At 31.0% G+C, this 23,397-nt stretch overlaps 1 protein-coding gene across 5 annotated transcripts in view; it reads left to right on the top strand.

Annotated features, from left to right (window-relative positions):
- Nucleotides 1–23,397, top strand: part of LOC127069769 (metabotropic glutamate receptor 2-like) — a 152,524-nt gene that overhangs the window by 63,742 nt on the left and 65,385 nt on the right. The window contains exons 1-2 of one of the 5 annotated variants that reach the window (XM_051007214.1): nt 10,625–11,120; nt 16,596–17,571. The exons of 1 other annotated variant lie outside the window; for it this stretch is intronic. In XM_051007214.1, coding sequence (XP_050863171.1) covers nt 17,016–17,571 — 556 coding nt within the window. In that variant the 5' untranslated portion in view covers nt 10,625–11,120; nt 16,596–17,015. Of the gene's footprint in view, nt 1–10,624; nt 11,284–16,595; nt 17,572–23,397 lie in introns of those variants that run through there. 3 more of the 5 variants (XM_051007211.1, XM_051007213.1, XM_051007212.1) reach the window with 3 other exon arrangements.

Below are 23,397 nucleotides of genomic sequence, written 5' to 3'. Positions count from 1 at the left end.
AGTTTTATGTTCGAGCTTTTATCACGAGTATTTCAGGAAGATAAAGCACTGTGAAATGCAGATTTTCTGAGAACTGATGTCTTTCCAACGAAAAAATTTGTCTTTTATCTAATGTTTGTTCGTTTAAAAAATAATTTTAACTTTTCCGATTTTAAATAATAGTTCGTAGTCGTTTAATAAAGTTCGAAACTTTCAAAAAATTAAAAAAGAAATGCATCTTCGAAATTTAATACGTCGATAAAAACAGTTTCTGCCACATATTGATAAGTTATCAGAAGTCGGTAAGGTACTAAATCGTTCTCGACTGTACGTCGATAAATTTCCATCAATTTCCCCAATTTTTATCATGATAGGATAACAAGTTACTCGATAATTGGTGTCGATTAGTTACCAACAATTTATGGTATCATAAAACTGTTTTCCTACTGTTGGTATAAATTTCAAAAATGAGAAATTTCAAATTATCATAGTTCCATAACCATGAATTGATAAATGAATAAATCGATGAATTAATATATTTATTTTATCCTATATTCTTACCTCATATACTAATACACATAGTAAGAAGATAAGATAAAACCATGTAGTTATTGAATAATCAATCACATACATATACGAAAAATCGATGATAACAGTAGAAACGAGAACGAATGAAATAAGGAAAGGATGAAAAATCGAATTTTCGTTTTTTCCTGACCATAGAAAATTACACCGAACAATTAAAAGTTAAATTTATGTTTTTCAAAGGAGCAATCGTGCTAAATGGTAATGACTTTTATCGATTTTGCGTCAGATCGTTACTCTTACGAACAATTTAACGAAATTACTCAAGCCATTCCTATAAAAATTCTTTCTTTTCTCTTTGAATTTATCTTTTCCTTTTTATAACATTATTATTGAACGTGATCGTATTCGGCATATAAATAATTCCTGATCACTTAATTTTTATAAAATAGTACTTGTAAAATACTTTTTTGTTTTATGCATTAGAGTGGCTGACACTTTAGCAACCACATGCTCGTAATAGTAAAATCGAAGTAGCAAAACCGTTCGAAGAACTCAGTTTGAACTGTCGTTTGCATGCGACTGAACTTCCTGACAATATATCCATTTCCTCTAATCGTTCTTGAATACTTCTCTAGCGAGTACTTTCGAGGGATTCGACAAGTCCGGTCACGAACGAAAACTACTTGTAGTGACTAGTTGATCACGTACAACGTAGAGATATTGGAAAAGTTAATATTACCATCAGAAGAATTACCTTCATTTTTCTTTAAAATCAATATTGGAAACATGCAGAAAATCATGTAAAACAGATGAATTTAAAAACAAATAAATATCGTAATTATTCGAAATACAAATCAAATGTACATTTAATTAACATTCAATTTAAATGAATCAATTTAATGAACAATTAAAAATAAATATGAAATATACAATGAAGAAAAAAGAAATTTAACATTGTCGAATGAATATCAAAGAGAATAATTCACTTCAAAACGATATTTAATATAAAATCAAGAATTTATATCAATAATAACAATAAAAACAATAAAAAGTTAATTCAATGAGATAAACAAAATTCTTTATATCCCTACGTTTGAAATTATTGAATTTGATACTAGTAACGCAAAAAATATTTATTTTACTTGGAATATTCAATCGACAGAAATGAAGGAAATTTCTTAATATTTAACATTCTTTTTTATATATATCCTGATTTCTATTTGATAATCGAGAAACGTTCTACGTTGAAATTCTATAGAATGACGACGATTATATCTCTATCCAGGAATGATAAGAAAATAACCTGGAGCTTTTTCCATGTATCTTTTTTTTATGATTCTCGATCTTAAAACGTACATTTTCTATTCTGCGTCGAAAATAATAGATAAACAGCATGAGCATCTACTTTTATATAATCAGTAATGTATAGAAAAGATAGAAAAAACTTTTACGAAATAAATCTATAATTCCTCACCAAGATGTAATCATTAAAAAATTATTTAATTCGCGTTTTTTTGATTAGTAAGTAAGAACAAATTGTATTGATTCTTATTGACTAAGACAATTTAATTAATATATGTATACATGCATACTATAATTTGTTAACTATTCTTATATAAAGAATGAATATACTTAACAGAAAAATAAAAATATTTGTATTAATTTAAAATAACATTTAAGAGCTTTCATATCATAAATACACTTTCACAGAGTATATAGTTCTAATTAACACGAAACTTCCGTTTGATTAATCATGAAAAGATTAAATAATTCTTTTCACTTTTGTTTTAATATGTTTCCTCTTTAAAAGACGCATATAATAATCGCAAAAACTTATGCATCACATGGTTATTTTCTATTCACTTGCTTTATGCTCGTTTCATTTTCACCAGATTTGCACTGAAGTGAAATACTAAAGACCAACGTGTGATAAAGAAGCAGAGTTGTGAATATAACTTCAGAGAGTATAACCGCAGCACGTTTGTTTCAGAAATTATTCTAAAGAGCAGTGAAACGATGCGAAATAGATAATGTTATGAGCTACCATCATAGTTCGAAATACGAGAAATTTGTCAGACTGTTAAATATTACTTTTCATATAATTAACGATTATAAATTATTTTCGAGTAAAGAATGTTTCTACCGACAATATATATCTCATTTGTTAATTAATCGAGGACAGAAAAAGAGAGAGAGAGAGAGAGAGAGAGAGAGAAAGAGAGAAAGAACAAAAAGAAAAAAAAACGTCGAAATCTAATAACGTCGAGCTTGATAGAGAGCTTGATAATAATAATAATATTTCATCATTTCTTCTTCCCTTTTGTTCTTTCTAGAGCGTATACACAGAGGACTGTTTCACATCCATGTCCATATCCATGTTCACGTTCATAAGAACCCTTATTACATTAAAAATGATTTTCCCAACGAGTTATTGAAGAAATGTACCACCATCCTACATCATTTGTCTCAATGTCACCTACAATACCGCGTAGAAAAAGTTATATGGTGCCATTAAAAAAAAAAAAAAAAAAAAAAAAAAAAGAAAAGAACGAAAGCGATCTTGATATTTTTATAGCAAAAATAGTTTTTTTACAATTTTTATTTTTGTAATTTATTGACGATCGAGCACTGACGACTTTTTGCTTTAAACATTTTTTCTCGTACTATAGAAAATGCTTAAAAAATGGTAGCTATCGTTAGGCGAAACACCCTGTGTATATAATACACACATACGCACATATGCGCATATATATGTATATATATTTTATCGATATATCAAACAATCCAAACCATTCGGCTTTTGCAAGCGTGAAATTCAGCCTTGTGATTTATTATCGATTGTACCTTTCGATTTTCCACTAACATTCAATAATCTCCGTATGATGTATTTTCAGAAAGGAAATAAAAACAAAACTCTGAAAGCTGTGCTAAAAATTCTTTCTGTTCTTAAAACAAGTAAACTGAATGAAAATAAAAAGAGAAATAAGTAAAAAATGAAGCGTTTTTTAAGAAACTCGTTTTTCTTATGTGTATAACATAAAATCAGATTTTAATGGAATTACACCTAAAAGAACATTTAAACAATGTCACTTCCTATTATTTCTTTTTTTGTTCAACACAAAAGAGAATGTTTAATAAGATTCGTCTTAAAAATCGACGTGAGAGCAAGGAAATATATACGAAGTGATGTTTCATAAAAATCTGTGAGTAAAATGAAAGCTTGTGCTCTCATTAAGCAAGAAACATCTTAATGACTCTTAAAACAAACCTTCCGTAGGCTATTAGAGAATACATAACCACTTTTTATTGCAATTTTTCTCTTTCTCCCTTTTTCGTTCTCTCTTTTTTTCTCCCTTGAGTACTTCATAAGTACATACCATGTTAGTTAAGAGTACTTTATAGCCTTCGCACGGTTTCTAAAATAATGTTGTGTGTTATATTCTATGTAAGAAAAAACAAAACGAAAGAAGAAAAATAATTAAATTTGAAAATGTGGTGTTTTAATAAAAGCTTACTTTTAAATTTTTACTAATGTAAATAATTTACTTTATTTCAGAAAATGGTTCAAAGAATTAAAAACGTGAGATGTCAATAATAAAAATTTTAAGAGATATAGATAGATAGATAAAGAGATAGACAAAGAGAAAGAGAAAGAAAGAGAAAGGGAGAGAAAGAGAGTTTTTCATCTTTACCAATCCTTCGATAAAAAGTTCAAAAACGAAAGAAGAAAGGAAAAGTCTTTGAAAAATTCTCGCAAATATCTGCAGTCTTCCAATTGTTAGTTTCATCGGCAACACGTTATCACTTTCTCCCTTCAAAGGGATAAAACGATTTAAAGAACGCAAAGACCTCTTCCCAGTATTTCTCAAACACGAACAGTAACCTTACAATCGACTTTTCTTCATTCTTTTCTACTCTCTTTCTTCTTAAACTAAGTCTTAATCCGTAGAAGTCTATCTCTTGAATTCGGTCAAAAGGGATTTACTGCGTTGGAAACTTTTCAAAATTCTTTTTTATCATTTTACGGTGGTTTCTCATAACCAGAACAATTTCGTAATGTTAATTGAAGTTCTATACAAGAAAATGAGAGAAAAAAGAGAGAGAGAGACAGAGAGATAGAAAAATTAGTTGAACAATTTTCAATATTTTTATCAATTCATACTGGTTTCCCATGACTAGAACAATTTCCAAATATTAATTGAAATTCTACAAGAGAGAGAGAGAGAGAGAGAGAGAGAATACTCTAGTTTCGATAGTATAGTTTCGAGATTTATTGTCTGATTCAACCACCTTCCGTTCGGTTGTAGTATTAATTGTAAGCATCTCTCTCTCTCTCTCTCTCTCTCTCTCTCTCTCTCTCTCCTTCTAAAACGTGAGATAAATGCATAGTGTGCCATTCCCCAAATGTTTCGAACAGATCAGAAGCATTAATCGATGTTGACCTAAGTTGCATCGATAGAGAAACACGAGGTAGCAATTCTTCTTTAATTGCAAATACGCGAGAGGCGTGAAAAGGGGAACGTGATTGAAGATTGAAGTTGAAATAAAAGTAGAGAAAGGAAACGGGGGAAAAGGAAGGATATAAAACGCGTTGAAGTAGAAGAAACGGAATGGATTGGAGCCACGAGTGCTGTTGTATGAACAAAAGGTAGAGGTAAAAAAGAAAGAAGAAAGAGTAGAGAAAAGAAAGAAAGAAAAAAAAGAAAGAAGGGAAAAAAAAGAAAAAAAAAGGAAAGATAGAAAGAAAGAAAGAAAGAAAGAAAGGGGGATAAAAATCGAGGAAAAGAGAAAAAGAAAAAAAAAAGATGCTACTACCCATTTTTAAAGCTACCTTCCGCCGAAACGATAGGAATCACGTTCGAGAGACTGGTATAGTGTAACGGGTGTGCATGGAAAATAGATTAGGCGTGTTTTTGCGCAGTTACTTAAGGGTATCCTCTTACGAGGAGAGGCAGACGGCGAGGTGGCTTCGGAAATTCGTGCCGGAAGCCTTGCACCTTGACGATAAATCCTACTAAGAATGACTCTTACAGAGATAGTCTGACTTCTGTTAAATGCTCCACCGCCAGCGTGTTATTATTCGTGATTGCTTAAGAAAATTTCAATCTTTCCCTTTCTCTATTTCCTCGTGTTTTAGATCTAGAAGCCTCTTCAAATTATCCAAGAAAACATTATGGTAGTAGTCGATTAGATAACACAAAAGGATTACACCAGTCTTAACAGCAGAGAATTGTATATCCTCAATAGATATTATCTACCTCCGTAAATTTGTAAAATTTCAACGGGAGATAAAGCGGAATTATTTCTCTGAGATTTCATCGGATGGACGAGGAAATAAATTTTACCCTATTTTTTATTATTTTTATACCCTGCTATGACTTATGCTAATTTAATGTCTTTTTTATGGATATTAGAAGGGTACCTTACAAATGGATTATATGCTCCTCTGTGTCTGTTTGTTTCTCTCTCTCTCTCTCTCTCTTTTTCTCCCTGTCGTTCTCCCTCACCCTCTTACCAATACTACTACAACCAATATTAATAACTTTCCAGGGCGATTACTCTCGGCTAAATTACCGATACAGTTTCGAATTTCGAAGGTTAGCTACTACCGAACAATGAAACTACGAACGCAACCTGCATTAAGATCTCAACGGAAGCTTCGCTTCTATGCTCTTTGGCTTCGTCTAGTCTTAAACGAGTACCCGGCAGAGAACTTTCATTGAATTAATTCCCATTATCTCAACCAGCTCTTTCATTCTATCTAATGCTCTAATTCACGATTCTTCGAAAACTTCGACAACGATTAAAAGGACTCTTAGATATTTCTTAGACATTGGAATCGCGTGTGCCTTCTGCCTCGTTACACCGGAATAATGCTCGTTTAACGTTATCAATCTAATGTATTTCGTGAGACATTCGAATACAATGGCACAACTGGTATTGTGATACCAATTGTGCATTTTGCGATCCTATTCTTCAGAAGGAAGGACTTTGATTACACGATTATTTCTAACCAGAATTAATCCTGAGACAATGAGAATTGAAAGAAGTCAATTGGAGTGAGTCAATTTTTCCTAGATAGATCTCGTTTTTAAATATGTTACGAAAATTTATGAATCTTTCGTGATTAACATAATAACGTATCGCAATGAATCTTGTTATATCTAACAACATTTGATTTTAATAATAAAATGTAATGAACAATATCGTTAGAGGGCACGTAATCGTTCTTGCATATCGATTATTGTTGTTTGCAAGGTGGAAAAGCTTTTCAGTCTAGTAGATTGTTAAATCGTTCGAGCGAAGGAAACGAAGGTATACACAAAGTTCCGTTAGACCAAATTGGGCAATTTCCTTTCCAGGTTCAATAGCAAAAGCTTTCTGTCGACCGGCCAACGAACTTCCACGCAAAGTCGTGGAACATAATTTCGTAAGAAACAGATGTCGCACTGTCGTGAAAATTACCTTTAGTTCGCTATTAAATTAAATTATGTCTCTGGCTAGGTGCCAAGTTATATAAGAATTTTCGTCATCCAAGCTCGACCCTGATATCGTCCAAAGAATTCAATTCTTGCTGTTTAAAACGAAGCTCGAGAAATTAATCAATTTTCTTCTTTGATAGAAACCATAAAATTTTCACTAAAATTTCTCAAAGATCTAATTCATTATTGTCCTTTATAATGAAATAAGGATTGAAAAAATTCTTTTGAAACCTAAAAACATCATGAAAAGAGATATCTGGTTTTTTTTTCTAACTCTGTTAGTCGAGAACGTCATAAAAAGATAATTTGATTGCTGTGCTTCTTCTTGAAACCATAATAGAGATTAACTGTTAATAGTAGGAGTTAAAAAAAATCATTAGAAAGTTGGTCGAAGGATCTTTTAAACCAAAAATCGGATTACGAGCTTTAATCTTTTAGTAGACTATTCTCTGAAAATCTAATTTTTACTTGTTAAAACTAACCAAGGAATTAAACTATGTATTCTCTTGAAACCAAAAAGATCAGCGAGAAGAATTTTCATCTTGATAGTTTTAATTTAGATCATCGAAAACTCCTCTAGTAAGAAAATTAAAGAGTTTCGATTGCTATGTTTTTCTTTAAAAACTATCAAAAAGATTTCTTGCTGACTGTAATAATGAATTATCTCTTAAAAAAAAAAAAAAAAAAAAAGAACAAAAGAAACAAAGAGAAAAAGAAAAAGAAAAAAACAAAAATAAAGAAGAAGAAAAAAATGTTTAAAGGAAGCCTGTGAGACATTCAAAGCGAAGATCAAGTAACGAGTTTCGATCGCCTTGGTAGACCATTCTTTACAATATTTCGACAGTTATATCGACTTTTTACCATCCACCAGCACGGAATGGTTTTCCTTTAGAGAAGAAAAATGAGGTCGTTCCGCGTGAAAGCGACAAAGTGTCGGACTTGCGAGATATCACAGCTGAACTAAGCACACTAGCACACTAGGCACACTGGCACATGAATGAGCACTGTGGCAATAGGTGATTGAGGGTGGAGTATGAGGGAGTGGGGTGAGGTGCAGAAGTGGGAGGGGTCTCGCGGTCATAGGACTACTACTCTGTGTGTTTGATAAGCACGTTAGATAAGTAGGAAGATATCAACGGTGTTAGGGGAACAGAACGTTCTCATTAACGAATGGAAAAGTCTCGCTCGGTCGCTCGCGTTTGTGAACCATCTAGTAAAGCATGGAACTCGTGAAAAGAAAAAAAGTTTCTTTTCAAATCGAAAAAGGATTTCTACCCTCTTCTACTCCTAAAGATAAGGGAGGTTAGAAATTGTCCAGCTCAAAAAAGAGTCAGGAAAAATCGGTCCTGTCCACATGCCATGTAACGTTCAACCCTTCATACGAGAGTGCTCCAAAATGAAACTATAAAATACTAGAAAAACGTTACGTTTCTTTTTTTTTCTTTTCTTTGTTTTTTTTTTACCTTTGTTTTGTTTGTTCTTTGTTGGTATTTTTGTTCTCTTGGTTTTTCTTTTTTTTTACTGAACGTTAAAAACTCACACTCACACCTCGCACGATGAATTTGCGTCGTCACGTATATTTCTCTGTTTCCTCGATTTCGTCAGACTTATTAACGAAATTCCCATCAGATTTCTTTCCCCCTTGAGGCTCGTACTTCTTTTTATTTATTTTTTTTCTTGATACGCGTTTTTCTTCACAGTTAAATATTTAGAAGTAATAATATCAAATTTAGAATTATATTATAAAAATTGCAGAAATTTATGTAACTTTATATATATATATATATATATATATATATATATATATATATAGAACAATGACACGTAAATAATTAGTGATAATTAATGTTTTAAAAGCTGTACAATATATAACGTCGATTGTAAATAATCTTTACAACAGATTCACTTAACTAAATCTAATTTTCACTGACACATTAAGTTTACTTCTTTCGTGATCGATATTTTTCTAATACTATAGATAGCATGAAGTTCTCATGAAGTGTAAAATAAAATATTTTTTCATCGCAAAACCGATCGTCGATCCGTTATGATCTTCCATTATTTCCTATCCACTTCCTCTCACGACAGAGCCATCGAGGCGAGACTTCGGTTGCTATCACCAAGAGTCGGCTTAAACTGAAGGATCTGTCTCCGTTATGAAAGTTCTCGATCGATTTGTCACGCTTCGCGGATATAACGTCCACTCTATGTACCTCTTCGCGTCTTCTCTCGGAACGAGAGCAAAAGAAATTGCAAAAAACAATGGGGGAAAAAAAACAAAAAAAAAAGATAAAGAATTGAGTAATCTATAGGTACTTTTCATTGATGTCAGTACTATTGACCAGATATAAAATGTCATCGATAAAAACGAGACAAAGAAGTAGTATAAAAAGATAGAGAAAAATTGTATAGTGAAAATAAACAGATAATAAATAGAAATGTTCAAATAAATATTAATAGTAGCAGGATACTACTTCGTCAGTTTTTTTGAATTTTTTAATTACTACTTCTTTGGCAAACTTTTTATTTATTGGAGGAATTTTTTTTCTATTTAATCCTACATGCATACATGCATTTCTATTTGCTCGTGATGAATTATTTAATAAATGTCTATGTTTTTTTATCTGTGAAATTAAAAAATAACAATTTAAATTGCCACTGAGTATAAATTCAGGAAAATGAACAGAACAAAAAATATATCTCATCAAAATGCCCAATTATCGTCCAAAATATGTTTTAATAAAATAAACAACGAAATAAAAATCAAGAGAAAATTCCGATCGTACTTTTCTTTGTTAAAAGAAAATTATATGAATTTAATAATTTTCTGTGTACTAGAATATCATAAAAAAAGGAACTCAATATAATTAAAAGTTCACCTGTCCCATTAAAAATACTTTTCACAAATATTCTAACTAACTTTTTTGGAACTTTATTTTTCAACCACACTTCAAATATCATCTCCCTTTTTTTTCATTTATACACGTGTACAACCTTTACTTCAAAAAATGTTTGAGAATTCCATGCACAAAAATATCCTCTATACGTGCCGATCTATAACATTCGTTTTCAAATATAGTTGGAAATCTATAAACTCATGCGATTAAAAACTTCAAGATCATTGATTTTTAAAATAGCAGAGAAAATTAATCAAATTGCTATATTTTATATAAAACGATTATCAAATTTTTTTCTATGATCAATAGCTTATTTCCTCGAATAAAAGTCCGATGTGAAAAATAATTCAATAAATTCTCTTTTAATCTTTAATCCACAAGAAATTATAAAAGGTATCAGATAGATATATTGATTTTTACAAAATCAATTCGACAGTAATCAACTCTACATTATATCAGTTTGACGATAATTAGATAACTAAGCATAATAGAACATTTAGCTTTTTAGAGATCTGACGTATACGTATGTATTACGTGTATGTGGGCGCGCGAGTGAAAAAATAGTGATGAAAAAAAGTTCGACGAAAAGAATAAAAAAACAACACAAAGTAATGAGAGAAAGAAAAAGAGAAAGAGAAAGAGAGAGACAGACAGACAGACAGAGAGAGAGAGAGAGAGAGAGGGAGAGAGAGAGAGAGAGAAACAGAGAGACAGAGAAAGAATAAGAGAGTAAAAGGAAGAGACTAGACTATTGGTGATAAGAGAGGGGATTCTGAGAGAGAAAGAGAGAGAGAGAGAGAGAGAGAAAGAGAGAGAGCAAGAGGGTAGAGTAGGAGGGTTGATACGTTCGCAGAGGGTAGCGTTGATGCAGTCTCGGAGCCAGTCAGTGGGTGTCACAGCGGAGAGCCGGCCGCGCGTGCTACTAATATTTCGGCTCCTCGCGTGATTCCAAAACCGGCATGATGATCTCATGGAGATTTCATAGAAAAATGATCGTAAAAAAATCATCGTCTTTATCCTTACTAGTTTCTCAAAAATCACCCTTAAATATCAACCGCGAGTATTTACGTCTCGCGAGCGAAATAGTGCGATCGAGTAAAATCTTTCGATTTGAAGTTTTCGACGAGTGAATTCACTTTCGATCACGGTTTCATCGTTCGTTTATCATTTCAATTTCTTTTTTGTTTTCTTTTTCTTACATTTTTGAGAACGTTAACGATCGAAGGGATGACAAGTGAGTCATGTTAAAAAAAAAGAAAAAAGTAGATCTCCCATTCTCCCGATCGATTTGAGTGTTTTTTCTAAGAAAAAGGATCCAACAGGTTGACTCGTTATATGTGAATCATTGTGAAGTACGTAAATTGTAAGAAAGTTTGACACACTCCATCCTCGAACAGGTGTTCTCTCTCTCTCTCTCTCTCTCTCTCTCTCTCTGTCTTCCTTCTTTATCTATGATCAAGGCGTGGCATCAGTTTTGATAAACACATCGATTTTACTCGTTTCGTTTATTTCTCATGATTCTTATTTTTCTACTTTTACAAAATAATTATTAATAAATTAGAATTAACGTTCTTTATATAGTTAACTCAATAAAAATGTAGTGTATCGGTCTTTAATTTAAATTTGAAAAGAGAAAAGAAAAATTTGCTCCGATTAAAAATAGAGATTTGTTAAATAATAAATTAACTTTATATTATATACCGTTTATCAAATACTTAATTAAAAGTTTGATAAGATTTTTGTCGATTTATCAAATCCAACTCGATAGTACTGGTTTAATTATTTTTATTAGACAATGAAATTTCAAGTGTGCAATCATAAAACCGTACGAATAAAGTTAATTAATCAGCAATTGCACTAGTTCAAAGTTTTCCATTGGAATTTAAAGTATTTGGATTGGTCCCTTTGATGGACCATTTGAATCGTTCAAAGTTTCAAAATTCTTTTTTTTTATCTATGTGGTTTCCAATTAAAAAAATTCCTACGAATAGACAGACGAAGAGAAATGAAAAATAGGCACGCACGCACGCGCACGTACACACATGAATAAACACGGATATAGAAAAATAACAATTTTTAGATCTTGAATATCTTGAAATATTTCGAAAAAAGTAAAACAAATTTGATTTCCATTGAAAGTTCAAACGAAAAAATATTTTTTACAGTAGTGATTCTAAAAAGAAAAAAATATGGCAAATCCATTTGACATTCGAGTTACACACAAACGTTGTTTTAAAAATTGTCGAAATATAAAATGAGTTAATTGATAGTTTTCCAAGTAAGATGTAAAAGAAAAGTTTATTATTGCTTTTATTATTATTATTATTATTATTATTATTATTATTATTATTATTATTAATTTATAGCTTTTAATCTTTCGAGCAGAGTAACAAAAGTTAATGTCGAACGTAATTTTCCGACAATTAATATGTATCTTCAATTTTAGACTACTGGCTGATCGAAAAGATAACATAATCTCTCTCCTCCTTTCACTCTTTTCTTTTTATCACAAAATATATGAATCATGCACCTGCAAAAAAGTATCAGTTCATATCGTTTCGTTTATGATACAATGCAAATTAAATTGAAAAATACTGAAGATACTCCAATAAAAATAAAAAAGATTCAATAGAAGCAATTGGCAAGAGCAACAATGTTTTTTCATGAATTCTGCACGTGTTAAAAAGTTACAAATAAAAGTACAAAAATTTAATAAGACTCAATAAACGTCAACTAATGTGAAATAATATTGTTAATTTTATAATAGAGATTAACGTACAATTTTTTAATTCATTTACTTTAATTACAAAGTTATTTATTATTACTTTACTACGGACATTTACAAAAAAAGAAAAGAAAGAAAAATGAGTGAATAGTGTGAGTCTATCACCGGACACACGTAATCACGAGTTCGATTAATTTTCACGAACATTGTGATGTAGACAACAAATGATAGTGATCAATCGATAGTGCAGTCTTTTTTCCTCGTAAAATGACAATGGGACAAAAGCTAGATTACAAAGATCGGCTTTCCGTAAATTCGATAGTTAATGTTCTTTACATCGATAGACATATCGACTGCTACACTGTAATCGGAACATGAGCTCGTGTTAATTAGTTTTGATGATATAATCATAGTAATACATACATGTAAATATATATTTCAATGGTAAGCGATAAACGTGTTCTTTAGATAAATACGAGATATATAAATATTTTAGAAAATGATCAGCAAAGTGTTTAATTTTCAATTACGTTAAATGCATATTTCACGTGAGTTTTATGCAACTATAAAAAAATGAAAGGAAAGTATGTGATTTAGGTAGAAAGTGTAAAAGCAATATTACTTTAAACAATATCCAAGAAACGATCTCGTAATGTGAGAAATTCAGCGAGTTCGTGGATTAAAGACGGGATAACTGACTAACATTTCACGATCGTTAATTAATCCATATTAGGATGGTAAATTCCAACAGTACCTAACCCTTTTCCAATTCTATCAAATGCTCATCTTCCTCTACTCTCCTATGTATAATCCAGAAATGAAAGGTCGTCAAGATTGAAATACAACGTCAAATGTGATTGGCCGTAATAAATGGTACTTTAAAGCGAAATTTCAAACTTGAATAGTCCAATTTATTACGAATGTTTAATGTATTTTGAATTGTTCATCGTTTATGGTTGATTAACATCGATCGACCTTTGTTACTATTCGATTTTGAATGATTAAATAAAATATTTTATTAGCTTTTAAATCGTTTCAATCTCTATATACTTCAAAAATCATTCGGATAAGTCCTCAAACTTGGTCATTTCGAATTACGACGAAATAGTACGAAGAAAGAGGGAGAGAGAGAGAGTGAGAGAAAGGGAGAAAGAGAATATGTTTTCTCGATGCAACAGGTACATTCCTACAACAAGTTATAGTAACGTCGAAAAGATATGTTAAAAAATCGAAAAGAAAGAAAATAAAAAGTGAAAAAATTAACGAAGCAAGTCGACAACCGATAAAAAGAATAAGCAACGAAGTGATTAATGAATCCAAGTTTTTAATTGCTACGCGGCAACTTTCTTTCATTTAATAGGGTATACCCAAGTTTCGAAACGAAAGTCGGCCCTTAATATCTTACTTTTTCACATGAAATCGAGTAAATTAATCAGAAAGGCTTCCTCGTTTGTCGTCTTTCTTCGCGAGAAAGTTTTCAAAGAAACGTTGAAGAAGATAAATGAAGAATTGTTAAGGATAAAAATATTTTCGATCGCAGAAAAATTTTTTTATCATTCAATTAAAAATATTTTTCCATTGAAATAAGAAATAAATGAAAAAAGAGAAAAAAGAAAAGTAATTGCTCTTTTCCATTGAAGGCGATAAAAAACTTTTCTACTTTCGATATTCAATGAAAAATTATTTCTTGTTTATTAACAAATAAAATTCTTCTTTTTCGAAATGTCGAATTTTTCATTTCGCTTTTCAAACAGAATTTATGAATAAACGATGACACAAAAACTTAACGAGAAAGCTTCAATACTATAATATCTGTAGTTTGAAGAAATTTCGAATAACATCGTCTAAAGAAAATAAACGAATTCGAATGCTTTGAATCTGAATTCTCCATTCAATTGGCGTTCTTAATCAAAATTCTAACGAATAATCATCGGAATATTCTTACTCCTCTATACTGCATTTGAAATCGATTAATTTGATTCAATGTACTCCCTTGAGAAAACTTTCGTTGAGTTAGACGGAAAGAGACGTTCATTAGACTTCCTTCGTGAACTTTCCATTAGCCTGAACCACGCTAACTCGACAATTCCAAACTGTTCCACAATATTCCGAAATTTATAATTATTATTGGGAATGTTTTTCTGTCGAATGTTGAAACAAAATATTGAATGAAGTGTCAGTCGTTGCACGCAAGCCTTCGATCCAATCGTACAACGACGTATGAATATTCAAGCACTGCCTTTTCATCGAATCGAGAAAAAAACTTTCCTCCGGCGATTTACCTAACTTTTCGCTCTTTTCACGAACACGACGTACGACGAGAAACGAGCACAGAGAAATAGAGTTTTCTAATATGTACTTATCGGAAGAGGATCTCTTCAAATCGGAATAGAAATATTTCCAATCTCGCTCGAACATTACTTATCCAAGAAAAAACTAAAATATGAAGATATCGATTCTTGTGATGGTCCTAATATAAATTAATATACATATAACCGTTTTATAATGTGATTCAATTAAAAGAAAAAAAATATGTATATATACATACGATATTTCAAATAAGAAATAAAAAAAGGAAAAAGAAGGAAGAATAATTTAAGATAAAAAATAAAAGAAAAAAATAATTAATTCGATAACATGTCCTTTGCGTTTACATCTAATAGCATAATCGATTAAAATTAAAGTTATATCAACAATAGAAAGGAATAAGTGGAAAGGAATAAATTGAAATATTGCATGATAAAATTGTGTTAAAAAGTAAACAAGTTTCATTACTTTTCGAATTGTCAGGAAGAAAAAATATTCTCACTTTACCATTCCGATCATGAAACGTTTACTCTTTAAATATTTCTTTGTTTTTCTACTCGGAATTCTTCGACAGGCAATATCCCTCTCTTTTTCTTTTTCTCTTCTTTCTAATATCGCGTGCCAAGTGTCGTTTGGTCTTCGAGATCCTAATGACGATAATAAAATTTTGAAAAGCTTATTGAAGGAAATACTTACCGAATAACAAAATGATTGAGTTCGATATATATATATATATATATATATATATATATATATATATATGTACTCGCACGTATGTAGATATTGAGTTCACTTTCTTTAGTTCTACGTCAAAGGAAAAAGAAAAACGGAATTTCAATTTTCGCGTGAGGAAGATTAACGATGTAACGAGAAATTTTTTACCTCGACAGAGCCAATTATTACTCTATCGCAAAGCTCTCGTTATCAAATCAAACAGTCACTCATCTCTTACTCACCAAGTTTTCTCATCTTTCCTGCAAAGAAAAATGAACTTTACGAGATAAGCCATCGTGTCTTAAGATTCTCTTCATTAAAGAAGCGTTTTTTAAGAACGCTATTGCACAGGATTAATGAAATGCCAGAACGCTTAATTTCACATTTCAATTTCGATTTGGAAAAAAGGGAAAGGAAAAAAGTCTCTAGTTTTTAGACAAAATTAATATAATCGTTTCAAAGGATTTTAATCAATCTAAAATGGTTACTTGTAAATTAAATGAAATGGTTTCATGAAATTTGCTTCATTACGCAATATTATTGAGGTGAATTTAATAAATCGATATGGAACTCGAAAGTTTTACATTTTTAATTTTATCATAGAAATAATATATTAATTTGATTTGAAAATTACAAAGAGTATTCGAGTTTATTAAACGGTATATAATAACTATTTAATAAAGGGATATTATATAAATGAAAGATACTGTATCGCTTAAAACAAACATATTCAATAGAAACGTGTAATAACAAATCCGAGATTTGCAATATATATTTCCAACAATAAAAAAGGAAAAAAATATATCTATATCTATATATACATACATATATACGTATATCATACGTTCTGCTTTTGCGTGAAAACCCTTATCCTGTGCGAAATCCTCGAGAGAATAGGAAGATCGGAAAAGTCGCAGGGAAAGTTTCATCGGAAATTCTTCCCCAACTCGAACTTCATTCCAGATTCACGCCAAGTGCCGTTCAGCCGACAAGCGTGACACGGTCTTATACTCTCTCTCCTGTCGATTTCACGAAACTCAAAAATGAGGTCACGACTAGAACGATTATGGTTAAGCTCGATTTAGCCTAATTCGACGGACCTTTACGATTTTCATTCGAAACACCCTACAATTATTCCAATGAAGATTCTTCATTTTCATTAAAACTCGGACGATTTCAAAGAGAGGAACTAGAACGTGTATTGTTTAAGTGCAATATTATAAAAGAGGACGGACAAAAGCAACGTGAATCGATTCTTCAAATCTCATAATAAAAAGGAAAAGGAAAATATAAAAGGAAAGAAAAGAAGGAAAATAAAGGAAGAAAAAGAAAGAAAGAAAGAAAAAGAAGAAAAAAAAATCAACCAAAAGCGATTATGAAGTCATGAAGCTACCGATACTGGTATCATTTTTAATCGTCATCGGTTTGAGCGATGGCACTTGGACGAAAATCGGCCAAGCCTTCGAATTATCGAAGGAGGCTCGAGATATCGATTGGACTCTACCATTTGTGCCATTGGAAAATGAGGAAAAGAAAATTCAAGAGAGTTTTTCTCTTTATTATCGATCCCAACGTTCCAATCGTATTTATTCGGAAAATCCAATAACTCGTCATTCGATTCGACATGCGCGTAAATATTATCGCTCGGTAAATTCCTCGATGTACCTTCAAAAGACTTGGCCAATCAAAAAGGAAGCTGTGATCGAAGGTGATCTTCTCTTGGGAGGTCTGATGATGGTCCATGAAAGAGAAGACTCGATAACTTGTGGTCCCGTAATGCCTCAAGGTGGAATTCAAGCGCTCGAGGCAATGCTCTACACTCTTGATCGACTTAATATTAATGAAGGTATTATACCGGGTGTCAAGATCGGCGCACATATACTCGATGACTGTGACAAGGACACCTATGGACTTGAAATGGCAGTCGACTTTATTAAAGGTAAGTACCTCGATCAGATTGTTGTCGAAAAAACATTAATAAACGACGAATTGTTTTTTCTTGTTTCTTTAAAAAATAAAAAAAAAGGTAAAAAAAAGTGTAGCGAGAAAAGAATATATTGATCAGCAAATATGTAAATTCATTGATCTTGATACATAGATCATGGGAAAAAAAGTATAAGTATCATGCGGAATGGACTTCTTTAAAACTCATACTTTCAAAAGAAAATAATTAAATGTATCAATTATTTGACGATAGATTGGAACAAATGCATTAATATAAAACAATACTGTCGACTTAAACGTCGCTATAATAAATAGAATAGAATTGATAGTAAGGGAAATATCTATTGCTTTATCGTCAAGAATTCCCTTCGCTTTTGTGGTAATAAAAAAAGAGAGAGAGAGAAAGAAAGAGAAGTTCCCCACTGAGAATCATAAATAAGAAAGCGAGTTCTTCAACGTTTGAATGAAGAAAAGGGCAAAGGGCTCAGAGAAAAGAGAGATAAGTCCAGAAAAATATAATATACGTAGGAGAAAAGTTTTTCGTTTGGTCATATTTTCTGGAAAGGTACTCGACTTTTATAGACGTTTGCAAGGAGTCTCGAGAAAATTTACCATCACCTGACATTTTCTCTCTCTCTCTCTCTCTCTCTCTTTCTCTTTCTCTTTCATCCGATCACGGAGTAAACCACGAATTTGAAATCATCTATTATAAAAAACAAATTTAAACAACTGATGTTATTTAACTTTTTACCATGGGAATTTTTCAGAGTCTCCTACGTATAACATTAATCACACCGAGTGCAGTTTGATTAATCCGTCCTTAAAACAGGTAACTTGTCGATATCGTGGAAACACGTTTCATATTCCTCGACGTACTTACATACAGATCATTTTTCAAATACGAAGCATATCTTTTGCTTTTTTCTTTCTTTTCTTTTTTTTCTTGATTCTAGTCTATTCGTTCGAGCTCTCTGGAAACTTACGTTCACGTCGTCTTTTCAACCGGAATTTTGATCTCTTCGAAATGTATCATGTTAAAGTATATTCAAATATTGACAAATTTATGCCGTTAACTTTAGTTTATTAACAATTTATAATATTACTTCGCAAACTTTCTAATTTATTATATCTTTAAATATGAAATTGAATTGTATCATTCTCATAAAGTTTTATATATCGATTCATTCATATCTTTTCATAATCGAAGAAAAAGAAAAACAAAAAGAAGTAAGAAAGAAACTCGAATGATCTATCGAATAGGATAGTATTTTAATTAATCGATCGGATAAGAAAAAGTAACAACTTTGAAAGAGGGCTCTCTGAAATCCTTTTGCAACGTTTAGAAAATAGAAAGAAATAGATACGATTATTACGCCGAATGGCACGATGCGACGCGTGAATCTCCAACCGCTTACGATCAAAGGATGGGCTTTGGGTTGTGAACGAACGTGAGAGCTCGAACGATAGATGTGTATAACAAACGGTATACTAGCTATGTACTGTCTACGTGCACAACAGTCCGATTGATTCTCATGGAAAGTTGCAATTCACGCGTGTTACCACACGATACATCGAAAACGTACGATTTATCAAGTACCTACAAAGCTTTTGCGAACGAAAGCTTCTAATTTCTCATTCAATTAATAAATGATTTTAATAAATGATTCTTATTAAAATAATTTGTTTTTCAAATTTCACAGCATATTATTTTTTCTTTTTCTTTTGTTCTCTTTTCATTCGTAAATTTGAATAAATTTTTTAATACAATTAAGATCGAAGAAGAAAGAAAAATTAATAATTACGATGTTCTTACGAATTTATTAAACTTCGATTCTCGAATCTACTATTAACATAGTCTTAGTACTCGCTAGAGTACTACTTACTGTAGTAGATATCAAAAAATATGAATAATAAGAGACGAAATATTTTGTTATTAACTTTTGAAATATGTTAAGAAGAAGGAAAATTATAAATTTCTTTTGACGAAACTATCGCTAGATCTCTATTTTACCTTTTTCCATTCGAGGAGCATGAACTCGACGTTACTTAAGAATTAGCGATACCTTTCTTAGTTTTAAGAAGTTAAGCGTACTGCCACTCAAAGTTCTCTTCCGCGGTCACAAAATGCATTCGCTCAGCTTCACGGTACCACGCGATATTCCAACAGATGCTTATCTTTGTAATAAAAAATATCAGATATAATACTTGTAAAGGAAAAAATTAGTAGGTATTTAAAAATATATTCCGAGTAAACTGGACTTGATTTTCATCGAGCATTTCAAAAGAAAAAAAAGAAAAAAAAAGAAAAAGGAAGAAATGAAAAGACGGTAAAGAGTAGGTACTCAAATATACTTTGAATTTCAAAGGTACTTAACTAAAAAAAGAAAACAAAAAATAAGATAAAAAAATATAAACGACTGGAGTGGAGAATGCAAAATTTAAAATTTAACGACCGAAAGTTGTTTCATTTCGTTTTATCTCGTTTATATGCTTTGCAAAGTATAATCTTGCAAGCTTGTTACAAAGCATGGCGGACGATTACTAGAAGGAGTTACTGTACCTTAGTGACTACGGAAACTAACTTTAATACGAACAATCAACACCACCGACACCACCATAGTCACAGAGAGGGATCCACCTACCACTTATGAACGAATCAAACGATGTTGAATTTCCTGAAATGTTCACTATCGAAATAAGATTTCCTTGGGGGTGTTCATTTCACTCATAATTGGAAACGAAACGATATCGAAAGTTGCTTGGAAGTTTCAATGGTATGAAAGTAAAAAATTTGTTATCTCTCTCTCTCTCTCAGTCTCTCTCTCTTTCTCTCATAGAACTAATAATCATTAAAAGCAAAGACCACTTCGGGGTAGATTATTGCTTTCAAACAGAACTCCATTTTCTGTTGATTAGTTGTCGATCTTAAAACTTCATCTAATAATCTTGAATAATGAAGAAATTCGAATAATAATTTAAAATTTGATATTGGACATTGAATAATATAATTAGAAAAATTAAAAAGAGAATATAAACGTTAATTGCATGATTATGATTAAATATAAAAGATGTATAGAAAATAAGTAGATACGTAGATGAATTAATCAAATTTCTTATTACTCGTTCAATATTATTGTAAAAATGGAACGAAAATGAATGTTGTTGTGCAAGCAGAATTTCATAGAATTGATCACAGGATTTTACTCCATTAAGTTTTCGGTGGTAGGAAATACATTAGCTATCTTTTTCCTCTTTTTCTCTCTAGTTCTCTCTCTTTCTCTCTTTCTCTCTTTCTCTCTCGTTTTATAAATACGTGCTCGACTCTAAGCCATATAAGCTGGTAGATCTGACCAACTCGTATTCAACGAAGAACATGTGCCTACATATATATATGCAAGGTGAACCTTTCTACTATAATCTCTTTACGCATTTATATAGCACAGAAACGTTTTGCAATTTTATTTTAACCGTTCTTCGAAGAAGAAACAAACCAACCGACAACGAAATTAAACCATCGTCCTACTAATTAAAACACTTTAATCCGCACGATATGCGAGCTTGGATCCCGAGAACTTTTGAGTCGGTTTCTCCATGAAATAAGATCATAAATAAAGATCACTAAAATTTTGTGTTCCGTAGATACAACTGAATATTAATCGACGTACACGGTGAATAATCTGAAACTTTGACTTTCCTCTTTCATTGAGAATTATTCATTAAGTTGACTGAATAAATCAGTAATAATTAGAAACCAAGTATATATTGATTTGGATTATCAAAAATTTTATAACAAATGTATTTTTATTAATACGATATGAATTCTTGATATTTTAATATAGAATAGGCTATCGATTTTGAGTCACTACAAATTTCGAAAATACTGCTACAGAAAATTCTTTCACAGACCGACAGAATATTATATCCTGTCTTTGCAATTTCAAATTTAGTTTGAGAATATTCTGATATCGAGAACTTATAAACTCTGTTAGAAAGAAACTCCGAGATCAAACCACGGATATATTTCGATTCGAACGTGCCATCTCGAAGAATGTTCGCCTTTGATACATTCTTCGAGAAACTCTCGACGATCCTTCTTTCGTGATTTTATAAGATCCAGCATTTTTGCTGACTCCCGACGAGCGTGAAATTTTTGAAAACCAATGGATTGTCAATACCAACAACTTCATTTTTTATATCTATAGTTTCGATTAATATGTTAAGAATTTCCTATTAATTATTACTAATAATAACAATTTTTTTACTATGATAATATAAAAAAACATAATAAGTTCATAATATTTAATATTAAGTTATATACATAAATCATTAATGATAGTTATTATTATATCATTGTATTTTATATTGTTTTTTGATAAACATAATAATTGTTACGAATTATATAATTTAAGTTAAAAACTTTGTATATGATCAAACAAAAAATATTTGAAAAATTTTTATTTCATTCATATTTCATTCATGAATGAAAAGATTCGTACGAAAAGGTAAAGATAATTTTTTTACTATTCTTCATATTTTATTGAAAATGTCGTAAAAGTAAAAATATGAATTTTTTCAAATTTGTACTATATAATACAACTCCGTAGTTTACAAAAATTAGAGTTTTACAATGTACGAAATGGCCAAAAATTTCACGGACGAAGTATTAGTGGGAATTCTTGTGAAATACGCGAGAACATTTCAAGATGGTACCGTAGGGAAACTTTATCCCATTTTATTAATCCAACCCTCAAGGTTTACCACGGTGGTGGAAAATGGACGACGAGACTTTGCCCTTTTTATTGAGACTTGGCACGACAGGATGCGATTAACGTTTCTCGAAGGGAATTTTATTGTTCGAAATGTTAACACTCTTCTGCTTACATTGTCAAAAATGATTTTAATTTCATAAATCAGTAAAAGATGAATAGTATTCTTTCGTTAAACCAAACAAGATATATAAGTCATTTTATTCGAACATTCGTCTGATTTATTTATGGCAATGAATAACTTATTTAATAATCAACGATTCGCAACACTTCCTAATGCATCTTTTTTTACCGATAATCTTGAGTTGACATATCGAAATTAAAGTATAGGATGAAAGTCAAAAATAAGTAGATGATTTACAAAATAATTTTTTTTAGAGATTGTAAAACTACAAGTTTAACTGTAAGACTAAAAAGAGTGATTCAGTTTTAAAATCAGCTAAGAATCTTTGATTCACCCTGTACGTATGAATTTAGTTACGTCTCTCTGTATTTCATATTGTTTTTTAAATAATTTCTATCGTAACTCGATCAATCAACACTCGTAATTGAAACAAGAAATATGAGGAAATAAAAATCATAACGATTTAAAAAAAAAAAGGAAAACAAATAAAAAGACAAATAAAAGAATAAATAATGGAATAAAAGGTAAAAAAAGAATCGTACTCCGGTAACAATTAATTCTATATACATCTAATAGCAAAATATCAATTGGATACACGTGAAATATTTCTCGTTTGGGGTTGCGAAGCAAACTCAGTCGAGAGGAATACACATTTCAGTGCACGTAGCATATTGTTTTGAACTCAAAATGAATGAATCGTTCGACATAGCACGACGAATTATTTTCCAGAAGATTCATCTAAATTGATTTGCCCGATAAATGCATTCGAGAGCGTGCATTGCGATCGTTGAATTTTAGTGTGAATAAAACAAGAAAGCATGGAGAGAGAGAGAGAAAGAGAAAGAGAGAGAGAGAGAGAAAGGAAAAAATGAAAGAAAGAGTAAAAATGAAAAGAAGAGAGAAAGAAAAAATACCACGAAGTATAGTTAGA

The sequence above is a fragment of the Vespula vulgaris genome, chromosome 16 (assembly GCF_905475345.1).
Source record: "Vespula vulgaris chromosome 16, iyVesVulg1.1, whole genome shotgun sequence".
NCBI classification, from domain to species: domain Eukaryota; kingdom Metazoa; phylum Arthropoda; class Insecta; order Hymenoptera; family Vespidae; genus Vespula; species Vespula vulgaris.
Note: the sequence above shows the minus strand (reverse complement) of the source record. Positions and strands in the feature narration are given on the sequence as shown.